General features: G+C 31.7%; 1 protein-coding gene and 1 pseudogene across 1 annotated transcript; both read right to left on the minus strand.

Moving 5' to 3' along the window:
- Positions 1-233: 233 nt before the first annotated feature.
- Positions 234-2865, minus strand: LOC107919591 (uncharacterized; annotated as a pseudogene).
- Positions 2866-5542: 2677 nt separating this feature from the next.
- LOC107919250 (TIR-only protein) lies at positions 5543-10617 on the minus strand. Its single transcript, XM_016848748.1, has 3 exons — positions 10106-10617; positions 9579-9643; positions 5543-5718 (listed from the first exon to the last, which is right to left on the minus strand). The coding sequence occupies exons 1-3, from the start codon at positions 10615-10617 to the stop codon at positions 5543-5545; spliced, it is 753 nt and encodes a 250-aa protein (XP_016704237.1).
- Between the last annotated feature and the right edge of the window lie 7860 nt (positions 10618-18477).

Genomic DNA, 18477 nt, shown 5'->3' on the forward strand with positions numbered 1-18477 from the left:
TTATAATCATTTAACCAACAAGTGTTGAGCGTAGTAGAAAGACACATTATTCTGTCAAAGAAAACTTGAATCTTAGAGACAATATTAATGAGAAGGACAACCATGTATCTCAAATATGTACCATACAACCAACATGGAGAATACAAAAAAAAAACCTTATCGTTTAATTATTATGTGTAATATTTAATAAATAATTTATTTTTTAGGAGAAAAATTACCTACTATGATTTGAATGACATATAAGGAGTAATCATTTTATATAATTTTCTCTCTAGCAAAATATATTAATAATAAACAATAAATTCAAGAAATAAAATGAGTGGAATAAATAGTTACAAGTAGCTTTGTTGAGAAAATCCTAATATCTACAATCCTTTTTGTTATCTTCCACCTATGATCTTTCTTTTTTTTTCCGTACATCGAATGTTCTTCGTGAATATTCATTCCAACAAGATTTGATACGAGAACATAATTTGCCTTTTGAACAAATTCATATCCAAAAAAAATACACACACTTTTTCACCATTAAAAAAAATTTCAACACATTTTTTTTCATAAATCATCAGGCAATTGGAAGTTTTGGGAACCAAAGATTTGCTGAGAAATGTTTTGAACGAAGACAACAATGGAACATTTGTTGCTGTTGAAACCATCCCAGAGAGTGAATCTGACGGTGACGGAGAGTGTCTTCATCGCAGAGATGTCTTCCATGTTATGGAGCTTTTCGAGTTTCCGAACGACGAAATCATTGTAAAGGGTCTTTCCCTTGTTCTCTCCGTTAAGGCACTCATTCACCAACCCGCTCTCATATAAAGCCACCATTACGTTGTCAACATTGTTACCGTAACACTCCGGTTAGGGTTACTTCCAAGGTCTCTGATGTTGGCCTTTGGAAATTAGCCTGTTACATTTTGTATGCACAAATTGTCACTTACTTTCTTCACTACCGATTTTCCAAATACAACGAAAAAAAAGAGAGCATATTTTCCGACGGAAATTTCAGTCCAAAAAGATTAAAAAATTGTCGGAAAAAACATAATAATGCAATTTTCACATTGAGAAAAAGAAAAAACACTAAAGAGTTAATTTCATCGTACATCCTCAAAACACATTTCCTATGCTAAATTAATCTCAAACTTCAAAATATATTAATACATGAGTAATCAATATCGTATGAGTCAAGTTTTTTCCATCAACTATGCTATTAGTTTGGACATTAAATGTTAGCTCACATCTATCACAGATAAGGGGTAGACAACATTGCCTTAACTCCCGACAAATTGGTAAATGTATCCATTTAGTCCCTTCAAAATTTATAAAATTACAACTTCATATAATGATAAAATTTTATTTTAATGCCCTAGAAGTTGTTCATTTTTACCCCTCTAAAACAAGTTTCTAGCTTCCCTACTGATCGTAGAACAGATTCAAAACATGTGGATCAAAAGCACCTATTGCGTAGACAACTTAAGTCTAATGTGTTAAATTTTTTAAAGCATTAGATCTAAATTGTTAATGCAATAAACAAACACATATTTACAATTCAATTCACATTTTTTTATATATGTTTTACCGAGGCAAAGCCAAAAAAATTTCGAGGTGGGGGGAATTCTGTTATACATTTTTATGAAAGCTAAAATACAATTTCACCATTGTATTAGCTTAAATATTTTTAAAGTTTTTAGAATGAATACATCAAAATTTTATTATTTTTAGGGACAAACTATAATTTTACCTGTATTAACTTATAAATTTATAGATTGTATGGGTCTAAAACAAAATTTTCCTATTTTAGTGGGGCCACAACCCTCTTTGCCCCTTCCCTTCACCCACACCGGCATTTAACACTTAAACTGATGGAAAATACCTGATTAGTATTAGACCCGTTCTTGACATTTTTGGGGCCCTAAGCGAAACAATAAATTAAGCCCCTTTTAAAAAATTATAAAATGTAATACAATAAAAACTGATAATATTTTGGGACCCTAGGAGATGAAACGTTTATGGTGAAAAATTAAAAACCCTAAACATTTAATTAATTTATTTTAGCCTGATTTTTTTCAACCTTGGGAGGCTGGGCTCTCAAACAACCCTAGGGCTGGGCCTGATTAGTACAATATTGATATTTTTAGACTCAACCATAATGATTTGAAATTCGGGACCAATTTAAAATCTAGAACATAGTCTATAGGTATATGAAGAAATTAACCCCTAAAAAAAAGGCCAAATAAAAAACCTTGAATTTTGGAGCAGGAAACCTTGGAGCACTAGCAATGGTAGATAACAAAGCATCTTCTTCATTAGCCGGACAATGAGCTCTACCTTGAACCACAACCCGAGGGATAAACATATCATCGATCTTCAATGCCTGGACGTAAGCTTTTTGTCTCACCGTCCACTTACTCGAAGCGTACGGATCTTTCCCTCCCATATTATCAACATGATAAGACAACACCAACACCGGTGCATCCAGCTGGTAATCACCCCTCACCAACCTCGACAACAAAAGCTCTGCCTCGGATGACGTCGCACATCCCTGAGAAGAAAACAATTCCACCAAGACAGGTCCGTCGGGACAAGTCGCCGCCGATGAATCGACTACTGTTCCGTTGTTTTTGCCTTGAACCCCCGATGAAGATGAAACCTTGCCTAAACAGCTGAAGAGACGACGCCCCATGTATTGACGTTAATGTTGATGATCGTCTCTTATAAATTTCGTTCGTGTGTGTGTGTTTGGTTTTTGTTCTTTCCTCTCCTCTCAGGGATGGTTTTACCGGCGGCCCTTTACATTTCACAACAAAAAAAAAGGAGAGAGTATAGATCAGTACGTTTGTGTATATATTTGTCAATATGTGATCTATGCCATTTTTTAGTAAAAATCTACCATAAATAATAAAACAGATAGACGACTATGAAAAAAAAAAATTTAACAGAGATTTTTTTATTTCTTTTTTATTTTGAAAGAGTGGCTGAGAGAGAAATATGGCGACGAAGATGCCAACTTTTTTCTATTTTTGAGGGTTTTCTTTTAATTATTATTTCATTGAATTTAATTCGATTTTATTATAAAAAGTAGTGTTATATAATGGAATCCGTTAGATTAGAAATCGATCGATATATCTCTTTGAATAAAGTGATTAAATTTATCTTTTAAGTAAATTATTTGGAATTGGCAATAAATTAAAAATCGGATAAAAAATCACTATGAATTAGTTGAATTGATTTTATAATTTTTTTAAAGATAAACTATAAAAATAGTCACTTTTGTTTACCTCATTACATTTTAGTTAATTATGTTTGTAATATTACGTTTTAGTCACTTACGTTATCGTTTTATTATAAAATGGTCACTCTACTGTTAAATTCCGTTACCACCTTTGCGATAGTCCTACATGACAATCCAAATGAGTTTTAAATGCCAACTTGGATGTCCAGTTGCTGAGATGAAAATAGGTTTTTAATTAAATAAATTTAAATTGGACTGACATGTAAGACATCCAAGTTGGCATTTAAAACCTATTTGGACTACAATGTAGGACCGCCATTAGAGATGTAACAGAGCTTAACGGTAGGGTGGCCACTTTGTAACAAAACAATAGCCTAAGTGACTAAAATGTAACATTTCAAACATAAGTGATTAAAATGTAATCTGAGACAAGCAAAAGTGACTGTTTTTGTAGTTTACCCTTTTTAAAATTATTTATTTAATTATAGGTAAACTACCTAGTTAGTTACCCAACTTTTAGAGCACTTTCATTTTGGTCACCCAAAATGAATTACTTGCAATTTCATCACCAACTTTTAGGATGTTTTCATTTTAGTCACCCAACTTCTAAGTCGCTTCCATTGTGGTCTCCTGAAAAATATTATTTTTTAAAGTATTGATAGGGGTAAAAAACATATTTATTAAAATGAAAAGTGGTAAAAACTAAAATAATGCATTAAAATTGTCAAATTGTACTTGTTTACCTCTTTGCCGAAAGTTTTAAATTTCTTTTTTTCAATATTAAAGTTTTAAATTTCAAAAATCAAAATGTGTTAAATGAATTGTTGATTTTTTTTCGTAAGCCTATTTGTTATTATAAGGTTAAAATTAATTTAATTAAATAATTAATTTAATCTCCATCTAAAATTTAAAAATTTATTTTATGTTTCCAAATTAATATCTGACTCAAATAACTCATTTTTAGTAATTGTTTATAAAACTCAAATTTCTTTTGATTAGTAATTAATTTTATTTTTCATGCCAAACAAAACTCAAAATATTTTTATTACATCCTTAACCAAACGAAGAATAAGCAATTAATTTTAACATGAAAGATTCGGGATTATATAATCAAAATAAGTTAGTTTCACTGAAAGTATTAAATATGAGTTATTTGAGTTGATTTCGTTAAAGATAATCTTGAAACGTAAAATAAAATTTTGAAATTTAGAAGGAGATTAAATTAATTAATTTTAATATTATAGTAACAAATCGACTATATTATTAAGGGATAATTTTTTTAATAATTTATTTTTTAATTTTAATGTTTTGAAAATTAAAAATTTAATATTAAAAATAAAATTAGAACTTTTAGCAAGGGGATAAACAAGTACAAGTTGATAAATTATTTGTTAAACAAGAACGACTTGAAATGACATAATTTGGAATTAACTCAACCTAAAATGACTACCCAAAACAATCCAAAAATTTTAAAACTTGATTTTACTTACCTAGATTGATCCGAACCAAAGTTAACCTAACTCGCCTAATTGACTACTTCAAAGAAGTGTAAATGTATATAAATTTTGACACAATTTTGTTTACTTAGTATTAACTCATTGACATAATTATTGTTACAACAACATAGAAGTCACGGATCTAAATTAACAATCCAATCTCACTCGCATAAATTCAAATATGACCTAAATAAGAAATGATCTAAACTTAAAAGGATGAGAACTGGATATGATCGAACTCAAAAAACTTGTATAATAAGAATGATTCAAAATGACTTGAATTTAAAATTAACTCGACCCCAAAATAATCTAAACTAGAAATAATCCCTAGTCAAAATTATACAAAAAAATTTAAATTTTAAAATCAACAATCTAAATTAATCCCAATCAAAATCAATCCAACTCGCCCAATTTACTAGTTTAAAACACACATTTTTATTCAAGTATTAACTCAATTGTAGGAACCATCTACACATTGTAGTGAAAATATGGCACTAGTAGCCGTGTCTCCGGCATCATCGTCAGTGCCGGAAATTCCACTGTCAATCATGTTTGTGCTGTTGTCATCAGGTTCCATTAGTGCTGATGAGGTTTCCCCGGTTAAAGAGCATATTCAAGGTTCCATAAAACATCTCCCATCGATGGCCTATCAATGCCGTACTCGGCAAGGCACTTCTCAGCCGTCTCTCCGTAATTCTTAAGAGAAGCCGGACTCACTTTCCCGATCAGATTCGAGTCCATAATTTGATCCAACATGCCTTTCTTCTGCAATGCATTGCCTATTCCGCGATGTTAACTTGTTCTCGACGCAGAACCGGATTTAAAGCCGGCCTAGTGCGGAGAACTTCCATTCGTACCACAACGATCGACCATTATCGGAGCCGATGGTAAGTCCTGTCCCAATTCCGGAATAGGATAAAAGTAAAGCCAGACCCAATGCCGGGGAAAACTCAAGCCGATCGATATATCGGAGACGGAACAAGACTAGAACTAGAACTAACAACAAAAGAAGTTCCACTCTTTAATGAAGCGAAAGAATGGGCTGAATCAGGGACACAAATTCTACCATGAAAAGTTCCATTTTTTGAAGAACCACAAGCAATGAAATAGTTATCAATGAGAGTAGATAAAGGCTTGTTTTTTGCAACAACAAAACAGTAGCTGAAACCAAATACATCAAGTTCCATACTTTAATCTCCATTATTAACAATAAAAAAAATCCCTCAAATTTGCAAAAGAATTAACCTCAGATCTTAAGTAACCCAGAAACAAATCAAACCATTGTAAACACAATGCAAAAATTACATGAACTTTACTTCAAAGGTCATCAATGGGCCTACCTTATAAATGAAGCCAAAATGGGAAACAATCAGCTATTCCTAGAAATGGGTTTTGAATTTAAGTCTCTCTGGATTCAAAAAAAGAAAATTTAACTTTGAAATAAGAGAATTTTCCAGGCTGTTCATTAAGAGAATTAGAAAAGTCAAAAAAAAAAAAAAAGAAAGAAAGAAAAAGCTTTGAATTTTCCTGTGCTTTGTTAACTTAATTATAAAAGAAAAGCTCCATGAAAGTGCTGCAACTGAAGCTATTATATTAAGGTAATATTTGAATTTTAATATGAAAAAAGAAAAAATTGGGGGAAAAAAATTAAAATTTTGAAGTGAAAGAAAATGGTTTTAAATAATAATAAAAAATTGATTTTGGAAGGGAATGGTTTGAAGGCGTGGGAGCCGGTGAGCGACAGTGTTGACGGAGAAAGTTAACGGTCTTTTAAACAGAGTCAAATTGTAGGGACCGTTTGGCGCGTTCAAGGTTAAAGTACTTGAAAGATCCTTATATTATAGAGTATGTTTCAAATTAGTCCCGTTATTATTAAATGGATCAATTTAATCCTTGTGCTATTCACCTAAATTGTAATATATTTAATATTTATTGTATAAAAATTGTGTTAAAAATATTTTTTTAATTGCTAAATAGTAAATATTAACTCTATTCCAATTTGACATTATTTAATTTTTTTAATAGTAAAAGAACAAAATTGACCCTTTTAATAATAGAGAGACTTATTTAATATAAGGACCTCTTAAGTACATTCACCCTTTAATTTATGTCTCTTTTAACGGCATATTAATGGTTAAGAGTATACCATGTTAAAGGAAATTTTAATATTAAGTCATTTATAAATTAACAAGTGATGGGTGCGTTAATAGAAGAATTTAAGTTTAAACGTTAGAGACGAATAATTGTTATAAAGGTAGCGATGGACCTTTAAAATATTAGTTCATATCAACTATAATAATTGATTAATAATTATTCGAATATTTTAAATACTATTTTGCTGATGGGCAAATACGAATCTAATAACATTTAAATCGAGTTCAATTTAAACTTAATAAAAAATTATGTAATTATTATTATTTTATAAAAAATTGATAACTTTTTTTTTTGTTATTTCAAACTTAATTAACATCACTCTGCCGATTCAGTCTTAATTCGATTGGTATGAGTATTGTTGCTAATGCAAGAGTATGTGAGTTTGAGTGCACTGAAGCGCTTTGTTCTCCTATTTATGGGTTAAGCTTGGGAAGGGGATATAGGTAGTTCTAGGCATTGTGTAAAAAAAATGGATATGATCAGAACCTATAATGAGATTATTCAAAAAAATCAATATATTTTATGTATAGTATTTGTGAATTTAAAATTTCAAAAAAAAAAACCGATTGAGTCTTAATTTGATTGGTATGGACTTTGTTGCTAATGAAAGAATACATTGATTCAAGTGCGTTGAAGCGTATTATCCTCCTATCTATGGGTTGGGGAGGGACTATAAGTAGTTCTAGGCATTGTGTCAAAAATAATAGATATGATTAGAATGAGATTATTAAAAAGAAAAAAAGTAAAGCAACTTTAACACAACATTAACGTGATTAACTAAATTATGTCTTTGGGTTATAAGGACAGATTTGGTGGATGTCTCTAAGCAAATCGATTAAGTCTTAGTTTGATTGATATCGATATTGTTATTAGTGCAGGAGGACGTGGGTTCAAGTGTGCTGAAGCACATTATCCTCTTATTTAAAGGCTGGGGAGGGATTATGAATAGTTGTAGGCATTGTATCAAAAAAGAATATATATAATAAAAACTTATAATAAAATTAATGCTGAAAAAAATAAAAATACTCTAAACAACCCTAACTCGATAATTATGATTAATTTATTTATTTTTTGAATTTATTCGACATTTTAAATGTAATTATGAACAAAACCTGATTTAAAAGAGAACAATATGTGAATCTAACTTTGTGATAATATCAGTAACTTTACTAGCAATGTGCAAATGAATGAATGATGAACTTGAATATCTTTATTTTGCATTTTGTCTCTAACAAAATGAAAATTAATTGTTGTATATTTTATTATACGTAGATTTCATGAGTGGATTTTGTCTAATTAAATTTCGATTCATCCTCTATTTATGCTTTATATTTATTTGATTTTACTTTTTAATTATTTGGACATGTATTTGTGATTTATTATATCTTTGGAGTATGTCTCGCATTTATTAAATAGTTTACAGGAACTTAACAAAGATAACAAGACGTCACGACGTGAAGGACATCGACATTGTGATGAGGGGCCACGTCACGACGCATTGAGTTCTCCAATTGACGGAGAGGACAACATCATGAAGAGTTTGCATTGGACGTTATGATGACGCGATGTATTCCCCAAGTAATATAGTCAAGTTTTGGCAATCAAGTATGACTTCTTCTCACAGTCGAACTCTGATTACTCCAAGAATATTTTAATATGATTAGAACTTTAATCTTAACCTACTTAAAAGGGTCATTATATCCTTATTTTAATGAGGCAATTAAAAATGTAGTACTACATAGCTTTTTTGGGGGGGCAACGAGATGTAGTCACAGATGAGTTTTAGTAAGAGTTTTCGTGGTAACTATGGAGAGAATTTTGTACCCTTTTGAGAGAACTCTACGAGCGTTAGGGCTTTTTATTCGGGGTTTTGAGTAATGTGCATTTAGTACATTTAAATTTATTTTCTCCATATTGTACTTTCATTTGTTTACTAATTTAGTGAAAAGTCAAAGCCTCATTTGTCCGTGATTTTTATCCTCTTCAGAAGAGCTTTCCAAGTAAAATTTGTGTTCAATCTTCTCTACACTTTCTATTTTGTTGTTTATAGAAGTTGATCCCCAACAATATCTATACTTTTAAGTAATATATCCTTTGTGAAGATTTTGTATTCTACCCTCATAAAATAATTATCCTTATGTTTAATTAATCGTAGTTAATTATTAAGTTAAACTCCTCAATTACTAAATAATGAAAAATATGACTATTGAGATTTTAATTTTAGATTTCATCTCTAAACAATTTCTAATTCATTATCTTATTAAAAATGTTAATTTTAAATTTTAAATTATCAATCATATAAAACAACTAGCCAAAAATCAACATAAAATGAAAATGATTAATAATGTACTTCACCCATTCTTTTAATTTTTAACACCAAATTCTTTTTTAATTCATTCCAGTCACTAAATTTTATTTCTCCGATCTTAAATTAATAAAATAAAAATATAAAAATATCATTAATTAACTCGAGTTTTATTAATATTAAGTAGATGATTGTACAAAATTAACCAAATAATTTTTTTGTTTACTTCTTTTTATATAAGTGTAGCATCACGATTCTTAATCTTTTCAGTTATAAAGTGAACCAATAAAAAAATTTTAACAAAAGAATGAACCCTTAGGCTTATTAACAAGAATTGAATGATGAACATTTCAAAAAAAAAATAAAAAATGAATGAAAAATTAATGAAAATTAATACTTTTCATCTCAATCAAGCTTTTCATCACAATTTCTGAAGTACTATTCACCACATCCAACCAATTCCTACATAACATTGAAAATAAATTAAAGTTAGTAAAAGGTTTGTGATAATTAAAAAAAATTACAAATGATTGTAAATATTAAAATTCGAATATTGTCGATATGAACCAAATGAATTAAGCTCGAATTTAATTAAAAAATTACATACAATTTGGGATAGAAAAAGGATTCCAAATATTAGATTATAAATTCAGGTTACTAGCTGCTATTTATATTTTAAACATAATATTCAGGGCTGGTCGACCCTAGTTGAAAAATCGCTTGCCTTGGATCAATATCCTATAGGTTGATTGAGCCACTCGACTTATAAACACGTCTAATATAGTGTTAAACTTGTAAATATTAAAATAATAATTTTATAAACCAAATGAATTAAACCCTTAGTTCAACAAAGTTGAAATAAAAAAAATCCAAAAATATTGAAATGTCACTTTGAAACCCTACCAAAAGATTGAGTCATCTTACCCTTCCAAAGAGTCAAAAGTGAGCCCAACCGTACACTTAGCCTCCTCGAGAGCCGACTCGAACCGTAGTAAATCCTTTTTCGGAACATTCCCATTATCAGTGACACTTAGTTGCGAAGGTTTAACGTCGCAAAAGATTGGGATCACTTTCTTCTTAGACTCCGCGAAGAGAGCCAATTCATGTAGGCAAAAGTAAGACTTGCAATAATTCGGCGAGAAAACAGCGATGCCAACTTGACAGTTCCTTATCGCATTATCAATGTGGTCGAAAAGTTTATCCCCCGGTTTCATATTCTTGTTGTCCAAAAAGGGTTTCAACTTCTGTCGTGAAAGGTGGTCGTAGAGTAATGTCGCTAGAGTTCTTTTGGTGTCAATGCCTCTATGGTTGATGAATACATCGCAATAAGCTTTGTTTTTCGTCACCGCATCGTTAGTTGCCAATAAATTTTTCGTCGTTGTTTGGCGAGCAAGAAAATTCTTGATGACAGCTGATGAATAACGTTGCCTATGCATGGTTTTCAATCAAGTACAAGAGGAAAATATACGGAAAAAAAACCCTAATTATAATTTTCTCGTTTAACCCCTTTTTTTGTGATTTTATCTTAAGAATGTTCGGTTTTAATTGTGCATAATGTATGTGTGCGTATATATAGGAGAGTTTAATTGAATGAGTCTAAGGGAGATCTAGAACTTGGGTTACAAGGTTTTTACTTCTATAGTTGAATTGAAAGAAGGAAAATATGAAGATAGAGAGCATGCATTTGATTTTGACTAGGAGGAAGAAAGGAAACTTGACCAAATCTATGCCTTTGGACAAATTGGAACAATTTTTCCATTGACCCTTCAAACAAGTGAAATTTTGAAAGCCCATTTTTTTTCTTTATTTTTGTATAGTATAGTTTTGTGTATACATATAACTTTTTAGAGCAAGGGTGAATCTAGAAATTCTTTTAGCGAGGATTAGAATTTAATTATAAAATTTCGATAGATCAAAATATAAATTTATTATGTATTAATTTATAATTTCATTATTTTTGAATGGACTAAATAGAATTTTTTTAGAGGAGTGAAAGAGTAATTTTACTATATTAATTTATAATTTTTTTATTCATAAAAGGGTTGAATTGAATTTTTTTTATTTTTGGAGGGCCGAGCTCCTACTTGTCCCTTCAAATTTGCCTATGTTGTAGAGGGTCGAATTCAAAATTTTTTTCTAGAATGTCAAGAATGAGCTAAAATGCAATTTCACTATTTTATTGACATGTATCTTTATAATTTTAAGGACTAAATAAAAAATTTCATAAATTTTTAATGGCCAAAGGCATTTTTTTTTTATTTTAAAGGGGTCAAGCCCCTACTTGCCTCTTTGCCTTCACTTTTGGTACATAAATTATTATGTTTGTATTATGCTAATCGCGTTTAATTTTTTTTTTGAATTACAATATGAGCGCAAAGCCTTAACCAGCGCGACTTGAATTGAGGCCACACCTGGGATGGTGAACATTCAGACCAACACAGGATTCAATCGTATTCATTGTTTAAACGTATCGACACAACAAAAATTATAAATTTTAAGTTGTTACAATCTTTTTATTAAACATTTTTGTAGAATATTATTTGTCACATTATTTTGGTGTTTTTAAACATGTTATGATTTCCCTAAAATAAAATAAAAAAAGGTAAAAATATTACAAGACTTATTCTTTGGTGTACAATATTTAGAAAGAAAGAGTCAAACAAAAAGAACATGTTAAAGTTAGTTGTGTTTGTCTAGTTTTGACTGTTTGATTATCAAACAAAGGCAGCATATTGAAATAGAAAGAAAACAATGTTTAAGTCTTGAATGAGTGTTTCTTAATGTCGAAATGGAAATTTCCATCACTTCTTCATGTGGGTTTTGAAATATACCCACCGACCAATAAATTGAAAATAATTAATCTAGTTTTGAAATATGTGCAGATCTGATCATGGGCTGAGCCGGGTCAATGTAAATTTTTAGGTCTATTTTTTAAGTTCGAGTCTAGTGTAACCTGAAAATTGAGTTTAAAATTTTGTTTAAGCCCGATTCAGATAAAAATACTAAACTTGAGCCCGACCTAGCCCGTTCGTATTAAATTTTTTATATAAAAAAAAATTTTAAAAATATAATACAATAAATACACTAAAAACATCAAAATAAATGTTTCCTAACAAATTGAAAATACATTAAAAAAACTCTTTATACATAAATTTAACACTAAGATATTGCAACTTAATAAGCAAATGCTTCTAAAATAATAGCAAAATTAATAATAAAACAAGAGTTAAACAATATGCAAATAATAACAACAAAATAGTAGTAATATAATAGCAAAATTGTAGCAAAACAACATCAAAACATCAATAAATTTTTTTAAGGTAAATTCGAGCTGAGCTGGGTTCGGGCAAAAAACTTACCCGAGGCCCAACCCGTTTAAAAAACATGCCTTATTTTTTTGTCCAAACCCAACCCACCTTATTTTATACTTTTGTATATATATTTATTTTATTTATATATATTATGTAACTTATATCACATAAAATTAAATAAAGTTAATGTGCAAATTTGCCCATTAAATATAATGGCAAATTACAATATCCACTTATAGTATGGTGACAAATTTACACTATAGCTCAATTAAATATGTAACAATATAATACTATGTAAATATTAAAAAATATATGTTAAGTTGTCTAAATTTAAAATTTTAATAAAAGAAAACATCTAAAATATTAAATATTAAATTAAAATTAATATATATTTTTAAAAATAATATGAATGGATTTAAAATAAGTTCAGGTTAGACATCTACAAATATGATTGGGCCAAAGTAAAATTTTACGCTCATAATTTGAGCCAGGTTAGATTTGAAAAAATATAAAATATACTAATATCATACATAAGCCTGGTACAAACTCGGCCCAACCTATGAACACTTTTAATTAACCTTTTTTTTTTTTGTTGAAATTTTATTTTTCATATGAAACTAAAAATGATCGAATTGAAAATATATTGCAATCAACATTTAATAACTTCATAAAAAATCAAGAATTGTCTGCTACCCTAGCACGATTGTGTCTGCCGCCTTTGGCACTCTTTTAGGTTTTCTTGTTTTTTTTAGGTTTTCTTGTTCTGTCTTCTTTTCTTGATCCCTGTGCCTCTGTTTCTGGAAAAAAATGGAGAATGATTTAGCCCAATTATCAATTAATGAAGAGGAGGATGATGTTATCCAAATCCAAGAAAATCCTGGAACGGAACGAACAGAAGAGTTTCTTCAATTGGTGGGGTGTTTACTTATAGCAAGTATAATTCATTTTCCTGCTATGAAAAGTACTATGACGAATCTGTGGCATCCTGTTCGTGGAGTTCGTATTCGAGATTTGGGGGAAAAAAGGTTTTTATTCCAATTTTTTCATTATATGGATCTTGAAAGGGTGTTGAAAGGCTCCCCATGGACATTCAACAATCATCTGTTAATTCTTTATAATTTAAGATGGGAGGATGATCCCATGAAGGTCCCTTTAGTATTGACCCCTTTTTGGGTTCAAATTCATGTGTTCCAATTGGTTTGTTTTCTAAAAATCTAGCAGCTAATCTGGGGAATTTTCTGGAAAATTTCATGGAATATGATGGGACTAATTTAGGGAAGGAAAACAGGAATTTTATGAGGATCAGGGTCCAAGTTGATATCAGGCGTCCTCTGAAAAGAAAGAAGCTACTCGAATACAAGGGGAGAAAGTCCTATGTCCGGTTTAAATATGAAAGATTGACACTTTTTTGTTTCTTTTGTGGAAAATTGGGTCACAATGATTCTTTTGTGAGGCAAAAATGTTGATTGGAGTAGAAATCGCAGAAATGGGTTGGGATTTATCAATAAGAGCACAGTCCCAAAGAGCACTGTCCATGAATAGTGTCTGGCTACGAGAAGAGGGGGAGGGGGCTGTAGGTGGAATTCTGGAAAGAAATAGGGGTTGTGCAAGGAGACTACGGAGAATGGAACGCACTAAGAGTTATGGGAAGGTAGTAGAACCAATTCTGGGTTTTAATGTGGAAGGTGACACTTTGTGCGAAGATGAAAAACAGGTTAACTCATTGATGGACCATGGCCAGTATGCGATGGAACATGGTTTGGAGGATGAGGCTTTAGTGGGAGAAGAAGGTAAAAAAAGAGCTAGAACGGAGAATGATCATTTACTACAGAATGAGGGGATTACCTCCCAGGTAAGAAGTAGGAGATCGAGGAACCTTAACCAATTGATATCGGCGGCTGCCTGGAGGCAAGCCGACCGGGAATTATGAAAATCCTAAGTTGGAATGTCCGTGGATTGGGGAGTTCACGGACATTTAGAAGACTTCGGCACTCGCTGAAGACTTACGACCCCCAGATTGTCTTCTTTATGGAGACGAAAATTGACAGAATTCAAATGAAGAAAGTTAGGCAAAGATGTGGTTTTGTGAATGGTATAGAGGTGGATCCAGAGGGAACTAGAGGAGGGCTTTGTTTGGCTTGGAGGTATGAGGTCAATATCACTCTGAAAAGCTTCTCTAAAAGACATATTGATGTGATAGTGCATGATAATGAAAGGGAGGTTATGTGGCGATTTACAGGATTTTATGGAACTCCGTATGCACGAGATAAAGAAGATTCATGGGCTATTTTGAAAAACCTTTATAATGGAGAGAATAATCCATGGTTAGTATGTGGAGATTTTAATGAAATCATGTATGGTTTTGAGAAAAAAGGAGGTACACCCCGAGAGAATGATGGAACAGTTCCGGAAATCATTGGAATTATGCCAACTGAATGATGTAGGATATGTAGGTAGATGGTTTACATGGGAACGAGGCAATCTACCAGAGACAAATATACGAGAACGCTTGGACAGAGAGGTAGCAAATACAGAGTTGATTTCGTTGTTCTCTAATATAAAAGTCCAGCATTTGGTGCACTCTTTTTCCGATCATTGTCCTCTCCTTATTGATACAAAGAAGGAAATCAGACAGAGGAATGAAAAAAGTTTCAGAGTTGAAAACTGGTGGTTTTTGGAGGAATCATTTGTCGACACTGCCGAACATTTATGGAAGATGTCAACAGGTAATTTTCTACAGAAATTGGATGGAAATTGTGATTTCCTACTCTCGGGTATAAATCGTTGTATTAATGACGAGGATAATAAAAGGCTCACCGCACATTATACAAGGGAAGAAAATCGTGAGGCTCTTTTTGAAATGGGACCTACTAAGGCGCCAGGTGAAGATGGACTCCCAGCCATCTTTTATCAGAAGTGCTGGCATTTTATTGGTGAGGATACAGTTTCATTTTGTCTTCTACTCTTAAACAGTGATATGGAGGTCAATGTTATTAATTCAACTCATATTGTGCTCATTCCAAAAATTAATAATCCCACAAATATGTCACAGTTTAGGCCTATCAGTTTATGCAATGTTGTTTACAAAGTTATTGCGAAAACTATAGCGAACAGATTTAGAAGGGTGATTGATAAATGCATTGATAAGGCTCAAAGTGCTTTTGTCCCAAGAAGATTAATCTCTGATAATGTCTTGCTTGCTTATGAGATACTGCATTCCTTAAAGCAAAAAAGAGTGGGGAAAAAGGGTTACATAGCAGTAAAACTGGATATGAGCAAGGCTTATGATAGGGTGGAATGGATTTTTATCAAAAAGTTAATGTCTCGAATGGGATTCGCTCAAAGTTGGATTGACAATATTATGAAATACTTGACTACTATCTCATATAAGGTTGTGATCAATGGCAATGTTGGAATGAAATTCTATCCAGAAAGAGGACTGCGACAAGGGGACCCTTTGAGCCCATTTATTTTCCTTATATGTGGAGAAAGCCTTTCTAGTCTCACGAGAACAGCAGTAGAGGAAGGATTTTTAAAGAGTGTCAAAGTCAGTAGACGAGGTCCACAGATATCGCACTTATTATTTGTAGATGATTGTATCCTTTTTGGGGAGGCAACATGTAGAGGGGCTAATTCATTCAAGGCAATATTAAGCGAATATAGAAGGTGCTCGGGGCAATGTGTGAACTTTGAGAAATCAACCATCTTTTTCAACAAAAACACTATTCAGGAGGAAAGAAGACGGATCGTTAAATTGCTTAGAGTCCGAAGCTCAAATGAGCCTAGACGTTACCTTGGTTTGCCAAACATGGTGGGACGACAAAAGAAGGTTTCCTTTCAAGCATTGAAAGATAGAATAAAACAGCGAATTGACAATTGGAGTGTTTATCAAAACTGTTTTGCAAGCTATTCTGATTTACTCAATGGCTTGCTTCTTACTTCTGAAATCCTTATGTGACGAAATGGAAGCAATTATCACGAGATTTTGGTGGAAAAAAGGTCAGGGAAAAGGGGGAATTCATTGGAGCTCGTAGAAGAATTTATTGTAATGGCCCAAATTTGAGGTTATCGGAACAGTGGTTTCGGAACCACAAATCCGATAAGAAAAATTTTATTTTTCTTATATTTTTATGGTCTACAATTTCACAAAATGATTTTTTGAAAATTTCGTTCGAAAATTTCGACGTTTGGGCACTCAATTTAGTCAAAAGGACTAAATTGTAAAAAGTGCAAAAGTTGAGTTCTACATGTTAGAGGTGTCCAATTGTTATGAAACTTTAAATTGGAGGTCCTTATATGGTAATTATACCATTGGTAACTTGGTAGACAAAAATGGACATGAGATAAGTGAAATAGAAAATTTTTAAGTTAGGGGCAATTTGGTAATCTAGTAATTAAAATGAATTAAAAGGGAAAAAGATGGCAAAAATCATCATCTTCTTCATATGAATGAAATCAGCAAGGGGGGAAGCCATAGTTAGGGTTTTCAAGCTTCCAAGCTCCATAGTAAGTGATCCCAAGCCCCGTTTTTAATGTTCTATACGTTTTTGAGATCCCGGTAGCTTAATTTAGCTTATTCTAGCAATAATTTAACCTAGGGTTTATATTTGGAAAAATACCCATAGGTGAAAAGTGTTTATTTTGATGTTTTATGATAGAATATGAAGCTATAAATTATGTTAAACAACTTTTGCTAAGCGATTTTAAGTGAAAACGAGTAAAACGACATAATCGGTAAAAATACCTAATGTTCATAAGTACATGTTAGAGTGGGAATTTGATGTTTCCATAGAAGGGAAAAATGTTCAGAATGTTATAAAACATAAGAATAAGAGATGAAGTTTAATTTCCGAGCCTTGGGGCAAAAATGTAATTATGTAAAAGTTTAGGGGCAAAATTGTAATTTTGAAAAAGTTAGAGTCGAGGGCTGTTTTGATGAATGTGATTATTAAATAAGTTAAATTTACTATTTTAGATCAAGAAGTACGAAACTCGAGGTTAGACAAAGGGAAAATAAAGTTGAAGACTAAGTTGGTGAATTTGGCTATAATTGGTACCGAGGTAAGTTTACGGTAAATAAATGCAATATTTCAATATTTATTATCAATGCTGTTATTTTCCAGCAACTATGAATTTATTTTATGAATTTATTTGATGATGATCTAAGCATGAAATGATAGAGAATTAAAATTAAAAAGTCCCGTTGATACATAAGGATGGTACTGGATACGAATGTCATGACATTTGGGTAAAGAGGTCCCATGTAAGACCATGTCTAAGACATGGCATTGGCACCGAGATGAGAGGTCCCATGTAAGACCATGTCTGGGACATGGCATTGGCACCGAGATGAGAGGTCCCATGTAAGACCATGTCTGGGACATGGCGTTGGCACCGAGATGAGAGGTCCCCTATAAAACTATGTCTGGGACATGGCATGGGCACCATCACGAGAACATCCCATGTAAGACCATGTCTGGGACATGGCTTTGGCATGTTATTATCAGAAGAGACCCGAGTATCCTTATTATTCCAATGTAGCTCAACAGGCTTGTAAACGAATCATGTTCATGAAAGTTCAGTTTAAAGCATAAATGGCAAGCTCAGGTAAGTTGTAAGACTTAAGAACTTATTATACTATCAATTGATGTTCAACGATGCAGCAAGGATTGAGTAAGTTATGCACATAAGTATTCTAAGTAAACAAGTAAGAGAACTAGTATGAGATTAACTAAAGAGTAAACTAGAGATATAGACATTGAGTTTAATTATTTAAGTTAAATATTGTTATTTATTTGCTAGTAAACTTACTAAGCTTTATGCTTACTTCTTTTATTTCTCTTTCTCTTATAGTATTGCAAAGCTACTTCAAGGATCCTAAAGAAGTCGGAGATCGTCCACACTATCAACTACAACTGCTCGGTATTTTATATCGAAACACGTTTGAGTTATGGCATGTATAGGGATTTAATTATTTTGTATGTT

This window comes from Gossypium hirsutum, chromosome D08 (genome assembly GCF_007990345.1).
Source record: "Gossypium hirsutum isolate 1008001.06 chromosome D08, Gossypium_hirsutum_v2.1, whole genome shotgun sequence".
Classification (NCBI taxonomy): domain Eukaryota; kingdom Viridiplantae; phylum Streptophyta; class Magnoliopsida; order Malvales; family Malvaceae; genus Gossypium; species Gossypium hirsutum.